Here is an 8,544-nt window from a genome sequence, read left to right as displayed (position 1 = left end):
CCGTTCTTCCCAACTTGATGTGTAATCAATGTAATCCAAATAAAAATCCCAAACAGATATTCTGTGGATATTGACAAACTGATTCTAAGTTTATATGGAGAGGTAAAAGACCCAGAAGAGCCAACACACTATTGAAAAAGAACAAAGTCGGGCGCCTGGGTGGCGCAGTCGGTTAAGCGGCCGACTTCAGCCAGGTCACGATCTCGCGGTCCGTGAGTTCGAGCCCCGCGTCGGGCTCTGTGCTGACAGCTCGGAGCCTGGAGCCTGTTTCCGATTCTGTGTCTCCCTCTCTCTCTGCCCCTCCCCCGTTCATGCTCTGTCTCTCTCTGTCCCAAAAATAAATAAAAAACGTTGAAAAAAAAATTAAAAAAAAAAAAAAGAACAAAGTCAGAGGACTGACACTGCCTAACTTTAAGACTTATTATAAAGCTACACTGATCAAGCCACCGTGGTATTGGCAAAGTAATAGACAAACAGACTAGAATAGAAAGCCCGGAAATAGACCCACTTAAAAATAGTCAACTGATCTTGGACAAAGGAGCAAAGGCTATGCAATTCAAAAAAACATGATCTTTTCAAAAAAGAGTGCTGTAACAGCAGGCCATTGACAAGCAAAAAATAATTCTAGACATAGACCTTATACTCTTCATAGATTATCTCAAAAAAAGGATAAAAGCCATCTTGATTTCTTCCAAGCTCTGGCAATTATGAATAAAGCTGTTCTAAACCTCTGTGTGCAGAGCTTTGCATGGACCTAAGTTTTCATATCTTTTGGGTAAATAACAAGGAGAGCAACTGCTGGATCTTACAGTAAAATGGAAACACAAAACTATAAGACTCTTAGAAGATAGGAGAAAATCTAGATGAACTTGAGTGTGGAGTTAAATTTTTAGGTACAATACCAAAGGCATGATCCATGAAAGAAATACTTGATTAGCTTGACTTCATTAAAATTAAAAATTTATTATCTGTGAAAGACAGTTTCAAGAGAACAAAAACACACGTCACAAGTTAGGAGAAAATATTTGCGAGAGACATATCTGATAAATAAGCGAGATTAATATATATTTAAAATATACAGGGGCGCCTGGGTGGCGCAGTCGGTTAAGCGTCCGACTTCAGCCAGGTCACGATCTCGCGCTCCGTGAGTTCGAGCCCCGCGTCAGGCTCTGGGCTGATGGCTCGGAGCCTGGAGCCTGTTTCCGATTCTGTGTCTCCCTCTCTCTCTCTGTCCCTCCCCCGTTCATGCTCTTTCTCTCTCTGTCCCAAAAATAAATAAAAAAACGTTGAAAAAAAAAAAATTTAAAATATACAAAAAATTCTTAAAACTCAACAAGAAAATAAACAAACTAAATATTGAGTCAAAGACCTTAACAGACACTTCACCTAACAAGAATTAAAGATGGCAAGTAAACGTATTTTACTTTGCATGGTAAAACAGTTCTCAGCACCAGGTGATGTATGGAATTGTTGGATCACTATATTGTACAGCTGAAACTAATATAACTTGTTGACTGGAATTAAAATAAATTTTTAAAAGTTCTCATTACAAAAAAAAATTGTAACTCCATACGGTGATAGATGTTGACTAGACTGACTGGGGTGATCATTCCATAATCATACAAATACCGAATCATTATGTTGTACACCTGAAACTAATATAATGTTGCATGTCAATTGTATCTCAGTTTTTGAAAAGATTCCTAGGAGGCCATAAGTTTTCACATAATGTGTGAAACACTGGGAGAAATATTGCCTTTTTATTTATTTAAAAAAAATTTTTTTTAACATTTATTTATTTTTGAGACAGAGAGAGACAGAGCATGAATGGGGGAGGGGCAGAGAGAGAGGGAGACACAGAATCGGAAGCAGGCTCCAGGCTCTGAGCCATCAGCCCAGAGCCTGACGCGGGGCTCGAACTCACGAGCGAGATCGTGACCTGAGCTGAAGTCGGACGCTCAACCGACTGAGCCACCCAGGCGCCCCAAATATTGCCTTTTTAAACAAAAATTCTGTAGATATATATCAACTAAGGGTAAATATGTCTCATTTTCTTATAAAGAGATATTCAGGATTCATATTCAGAATATATGAAGAGCTACAGATCAATAGAAAAAAGATAAGTAGGGGCGCCTGGGTGGCGCAGTCGGTTAAGCGTCCGACTTCAGCCAGGTCACGATCTCGCGGTCTGTGAGTTCGAGCCCCGCGTCGGGCTCTGGGCTGATGGCTCGGAGCCTGGAGCCTGTTTCTGATTCTGTGTCTCCCTCTCTCTCTGCCCCTCCCCCGTTCATGCTCTGTCTCTCTCTGTCCCAAAAATAAAAAAAAATAAAAAAAAAAAAAAAAAAAAAAAAAGAAAAAAGATAAGTGATTCAATGTAAAAACTGGGCAAGAGAACTGAACAACCGTCCCCCCACCCAAAGGATAACCAGGTAAAGACATATTACATAGTGCCCTGCCTCATCAGTAATTAATCATCAGAGAAATGCAATTAAACCCACGCTGGGAGAGCAAGAATGGTTAAACTTTAAAAAGATGAGTAATGCTAGGTGTTGGTAAGAATTTGCACAGCTGGAGGTTACACTGCTGATGAGAGTATAAATTGGTACAACCTCTTAGCAGTTTGGAAATATGAAGTAAAGCGAAAAAGAACATACCCTATGACATCAATGCCTCTTCTAGGTATATGTCCCCTCCCCCAAAATATGTACACAGGTCTACAAGGTGACATATAGAAGGGCACACTGCTGTGAATAGTAGAACAATAAAATGAGTAAATGAGTTTTGCTGCACTCATACTGAAAAAGACAAAAGCAATGCCTGACTGCTAGCAGCCCTGATACTCCAGGCTGGGCCATGGTGTTCTGTTGAACGAAAACAATTTCATAGAACACCAGCATTACACGAGGCTGTGTAATGTGATAGATCAGAATTAAAACAAGAGCACACCTTAATCATGCCTGAATATAGACAGAAAAGAACACTGTCCAGTCCACAAAAATGATCAAATATCCCTCTGTGCTAAAATGATTTACCAGTCACAGCTTGTTTGCCAGTCACAGATTTACCTTCTCCTTTCTGCTTTTCTATGTAAGAATTATAGAGAAGATATAAGAATTATATAAGATATAAGATAATTATAAGAATTATTAATACACCCAACTATAGTATCAACTCCATTGCTGATAGCATCCCATCCAGAGTAAAGTCCTTCTTCATAGCACCCCAGATCACCTTGCACAAGACTAAATACTCTAAGTCCTTTCCGACACCCTCTTACTGTGATTCCCCATGATTCTCTGTGGTATGCAGTCTCCCTTGTTGCAGTCAGGAAATACAGCTCTTTTCAACTACAGGTGCGTTCCTGATGCTCTATGGCCAAAGGGTATTGACAATACTCTGGAATTCTATACAGCAATGGAAATGGGTGAACAAGAACTAAACACAAAAATGTCAGTCTCACATGGAGCTAAATAATGAAGGAAAGGAACTAGACTTAAAAGATTACTCATCATAAATGTTAAGGGTTTTTTTTTTAGCATAGTGAAAATATTACCTTCTGTACATTTTATTGTATGTACTTTTATATACAGTTTTTTTTACATTTATTTATTTTTGAGAGAGAGAGAGACAGTGCGAGCAGGGGAGGGGCAGAGAGAGAGGGAGACACAGAATCAGAAGCAGGCTCTAGGCTCTGAGCTGTCAGCATAGAGCCTGATGCGGGGCTCAAACCCACAAACCGTGAGATCATGACCTGAGCTGAAGTCGGAAGCTTAACTAAGTGACCCAGGCACCCCTATATACAGTTTTTTAAAGAGGCAAAATTAAACTGTTTAGGGCTGACACTTAAGCTAGATATTAATTTAGGTAATGGAGATTGGGGGATCCATTAACTCCTTCATGTCAGGATGTCAATAACATTATATACACTTTTCATTCATTTTTTTCTCTTTTGGAAAATATGGTTTAGATTTCTCATAAGTGGCACTAACTCTTTCTATAGCACCTAGCATAGAAAATGCTGAGCACAAATGGGGACTCACCAAATGCTTTTGATGGACATGAGATGAGAGTGTCAAAAGACAGGTTCTAGTTCCTACTGCCAGGAATAGCTGTGTGAACTGGGCAAGTAATTTCATCATTTGGGCCTTAGTTTCTTAATCTTTAAAAAAATCGAGGGGAGTATTGGACCCTATCTTTTTTGAGGTGGTTCATCATTCTTAAACATTCTATGATCTAATGATTGTAAAAGAAACTCTGAACAAGTATCCCCCAAATTTCTATCAGGTCATTTTCAATATATCTAAGTAGTCTGTTATTTCATTTCCTTTCAAATCCAAAGCCAAACATTTTTATTTCATTTATCCATTATGTTATTTGGGAAACACAGTAATATACTGATTAAGAGCAGAGACTCTGGAGTCAGACAAAATTAAACTGAATTCTTTCTCTAATCCTTATGAGGCAGGGGGTCTTGGAAGAGTGACATAACTTCTCCAGTCTGTTTCTTTGTCTTTAAAAAAAAAAAAAAAAGAGGGGCACCTGGGTGGCTCAGTCAGTTAAGCACACGGACTTGGGTTCAGGTCATGATCTCGCAGTTTGTGGGTTCGAGCCGCGTGTTGGCCTCTGTTCCCACAGCACAGAGCCTGGAGCCTGCTTCAGATTCTATGTCTCTTCTCTTTCACTCACAGTCTCTCTCCCTCTGTCTCTCTCTCTCTCAAAAATAAACATTAAAAAATGTTAAATAATGTGTACTTAATAGAGCTGTTGCAAGGATTAAATAATGCATGTAAACCACTTAACACAGTCCCAGTGCTATATAGAAACCATACCCAGTAAATATTACTATCATTATAATCCTAAGTGCCAAGCCAACTGCTTCCTGAGGGTGAGGGTTCTAGGAAAGGAATGGATTTGTGCATATCAAGGCCTAGTTGGCCAGTTCTCCTATCAATGTACCTACTGGACACCAGGTTCCTGAAAGAAAAACCTCTGTCTGTCCCCTTTCTTTATCCTGCTGACCACTTTCTCCAAACCCCTGCCCCTGCCTGACTTCCATCTGGCTCCAAAAGACACTGCAGGATCTTTTTTACTACCCCCCCCCACCTTTTTGGGTGCAAAACAGGTGATTTTATTAAAACACAGGGACAGGACCCGTGGGCAAAAAGAGCTGCCTTTTTGACTCTCCCTTGATCTCTGGACAAGCAAGGTAGCTTGCTTACTTCTCGCTGTTTGCCGGTTGCTGCAGCAGCCCCAGCCGGCTCCCAGATTGGTGACTTGAGCTTAAGTGACTATCCTCATTGGCTTCTTAATTCCCAAGGACTTTTTTTCTGAAAGGGAATTAAAGACTCTGCGTTGCTTTGGCAACAACTTTCATCCTCTGCCTAACTCTCCAGAATGAGAACATATCTATTAATACACTGGATAGACTGGGGAGTTGAGTTGCTCAATGCAAATTTTCTTCCAAGTGCAAAACAGCTTACCGGGCTTTGCTAGCCCGGTGCTGCGGTTACAGAGGAGCAAAGCCGAGAGCAGCAGTTCTAAGAATCTGTGGGCAGAAAAGTGAAGTATACCCGCAACAGGTGGCGGCTGCTGCAGAGAGTGCGCTTGTGAGACCGGATGGCGGTTGCGCACAGAAAGCTCATGCAGAACAGGCAAGTAGGGTCTCTTCTCTTTTTTGTGTGCATATCTATGGGAAGTGCAGCAACCATCCGCTACTCCGTGGCAGAAGAGATGGAGAGCGGTTCGTTTGTGGCTAATGTGGCTAAGGACCTGGGGCTGGAGGTAGGGAAGCTGGCTGCGCGCGGGGCGCGGCTGGTTTCCGAGGGCAACAAAGTGCACTTCCGGCTCCACCGCAGGACAGGGGATCTGTTCGTGAAGGAGAAACTGGATAGGGAGTCACTCTGTGGCAAAGCTGACCCGTGTGTTCTGCATTTTGAAATAGTCTTGGTGGAGCCGCTGCAGTCCTTTCGTGTCGAGGTCAGGGTATTTGATATCAATGACAATGCCCCGATTTTCCTAAACAAGGAGCCGCTTTTAAAGATTCCGGAGAGTACCCCCTTGGGTTCACGTTTTCCTCTGCAGAGTGCCCAGGATCTGGACGTGGGCCTCAATGGTCTCCAAAACTACACCTTAAGCCCCAACACGTATTTCCACCTGCATACCCGCTTTCGCAGCCATGGGCCCAAATACGCTGAGCTGGTGCTGGATAAGCCCCTGGACAGAGAGGAGCAGCCTGAAGTCAACTTGACAATTACAGCGGTGGATGGCGGGTCCCCTCCCAAATCTGGCATCGCTCACATCCGTGTGGTCGTTCTGGACGTCAATGACCACGTGCCTCAGTTCTCCAGATTGGTGTACCGCGCTCAGGTACTAGAAAATAGTGCCAATGGTTCTTTGGTGGTCACTGTGAGTGCCACAGACCTGGATGAGGGCTCCAACAAAGATATAACTTATTCCTTAGCTCAAAACCCAGAAGCAATTCTCCAGACGTTTCAGATTGACTCGCAGACTGGGGATGTTCGACTAAGAGGGCCCCTAGATTTTGAAGCAATTGAAACATATGATATTGACATTCAAGCCACCGATGGAGGGGGCCTTTCTGCCCACAGCAAAGTCCTGGTGGAAGTGGTGGATGTTAATGACAATCCTCCTGAAGTGACAATCTCTTCTGTGTCCAGCCCTCTCCCTGAGGACTCCCCATTAGAGACTGTAGTGGCCCTTTTCTCTATCCGAGACCGGGACATTCGAGTGGGAGGAAAAATCATCTGCTTCCTCAGAGAAGACCTTCCCTTTGCAGTCAAACCTACTTTCCGGAATTCTTACTCTCTGGTTACTGACAGAGTCTTGGATCGGGAAGAGGTCTCAGGCTACAATATCACCGTTGTTGCCATGGATACTGGGCCACCCAGTCTGTTCACAGAAACTGTGATTGAGGTGCTAATATCTGACATTAATGACAATCCCCCAATATTTCAGGAAGACTCATACATTTTGACTGTTCGAGAAAACAACAGCCCTGCAATTTTTATTGGCAAAGTTCATGCTGAAGATCTAGATTTGGGTGAGAATGCCCAAGTAACATATACTCTGCTTCCTCCAGAAAGTGGAGATTTATCAGTCTTTGCTTACATCTCCATAAATTCAGACAATGGGAAGCTCTATGCACTGAGAACCATGGATTATGAGGCCATTCAAAAATTTCAGTTTGTGGTAAAGGCAACTGATGGGGGCTTCCTGTCACTGAGTAGCCAGGTTACTGTCAGAGTGGTTGTTCTGGATGACAATGACAACCGCCCAATGATCTTGTACCCACTGCAGAATGGCACCTTGCCCTGCAATGACCTAGTGCCCAGGTCTGCAGAGGCAGGCTACCTGGTGACCAAGGTAGTGGCTGTGGACGGTGACTCAGGTCAGAATTCTTGGCTTTCATATCATCTCCTTAAGGCCACTGACACTGGGTTATTCTCTGTTCAACAACAAAATGGGGAAATCCTTACACTGCGGCAGATAGCTGAAAGAGACCCCGTGGTTCAGAAACTTACAATTCTTGTTCAGGATCATGGCCAACCAGCTCTTTCCACTACTGCCTCACTCAACATTTTGCTGGTAGATGGGTTTTCTGAGCCCTATCTACAGTTTCGGGATCCATCCAAGCATCCTACAAGGGTAAATCCATCCACTAAATATTTGGTCATTTCTCTGGCTGTGCTTTCCTTTCTCTTTCTCCTCTCTGTCACAGTGATCTTTGTTATACACATCTACCAGAAGGTTAAATATAGAGAAAAGTTCACAGTTCAAGAGCATTTCTATGATGACTGTAATTTCCCTAACAACTTGGTACAAGAAGGAGCCAATGGATCTTTATCTCAGCCATGTCCCTATGAAATGTGCTCTGCCACTGGCACTGGCAATAGTGAGTTTCGGTTCCTTAAGCGCTTTATGCCCAACTTCCCCTTCCCACATGGCACTGGAGAAGCAAAAACAGAGGCTGGCTCCAGTTTACCCCCAGATTCTGGTAGGAATAGGTCTCGGGGGTCGGAGGGCCATGGCCAAGTACCTGATAACTATATGTAGTTCTTGCTCATGAGCTATAAGTAATCATTATTTATGTGTCCTCTGGACACATGAATTCTGGACCTGGAAATGCTCAGTTCATTAGTTCTGGACCTGGAAATGCTTAGTTCCACAGAGATATCCTGTTATTTTGCCTTTAAATTGTTTTCTAGTAGACAGTTATGTATGCATGGGGAAGAAAACTAGCTTCTAGTTTTGATACATCAGGAAGCAGTTAGGTTTGAGAAACAGATATATAGCTTATCATTACTCAGAAATTTCTAGATTTTTATTCCTTAGTAAGTGGAGATCATCTTTGAATCATAAGGACACAAATGCCTGGTGAATGGTCCTCATAGATAATCAGGTAAAAGGAAAGGTAAAGAAAAAAAAAAGAATTGACTTATTTGAGAATGTGAGTAAGGGTAGAAAGACTAAAGAGATTCAGTTCAGGAATGTTCTCCAAAATTAAGTTAGATGGGATTTCTTAAT

General features: G+C 42.5%; 1 protein-coding gene across 1 annotated transcript; it reads left to right on the top strand.

Annotated features, from left to right (window-relative positions):
• The first annotated feature begins 5,432 nt into the window (after positions 1-5,432).
• PCDHB1 (protocadherin beta 1) lies at positions 5,433-8,073 on the top strand. Its single transcript, XM_058734240.1, has one exon. It carries the CDS (start codon positions 5,617-5,619, stop codon positions 8,071-8,073), a length of 2,457 nt encoding a protein of 818 aa, XP_058590223.1. The 5' UTR covers positions 5,433-5,616.
• Positions 8,074-8,544: the final 471 nt, after the last annotated feature.

This window comes from Neofelis nebulosa, chromosome 1, assembly GCF_028018385.1.
Source record: "Neofelis nebulosa isolate mNeoNeb1 chromosome 1, mNeoNeb1.pri, whole genome shotgun sequence".
Taxonomy (NCBI): Eukaryota; Metazoa; Chordata; class Mammalia; order Carnivora; family Felidae; genus Neofelis; species Neofelis nebulosa.
The sequence above is the reverse complement of the archived record's forward strand: the minus strand, read 5'-3'. Positions and strand labels throughout refer to the sequence as shown.

What these genes read in the sequence shown, in the direction of transcription:
- PCDHB1 (XM_058734240.1), top strand. Translation starts at nt 5,617, where the DNA reads ATGGCGGTTGCGCACAGAAAGCTCATGCAGAACAGGCAAGTAGGGTCT.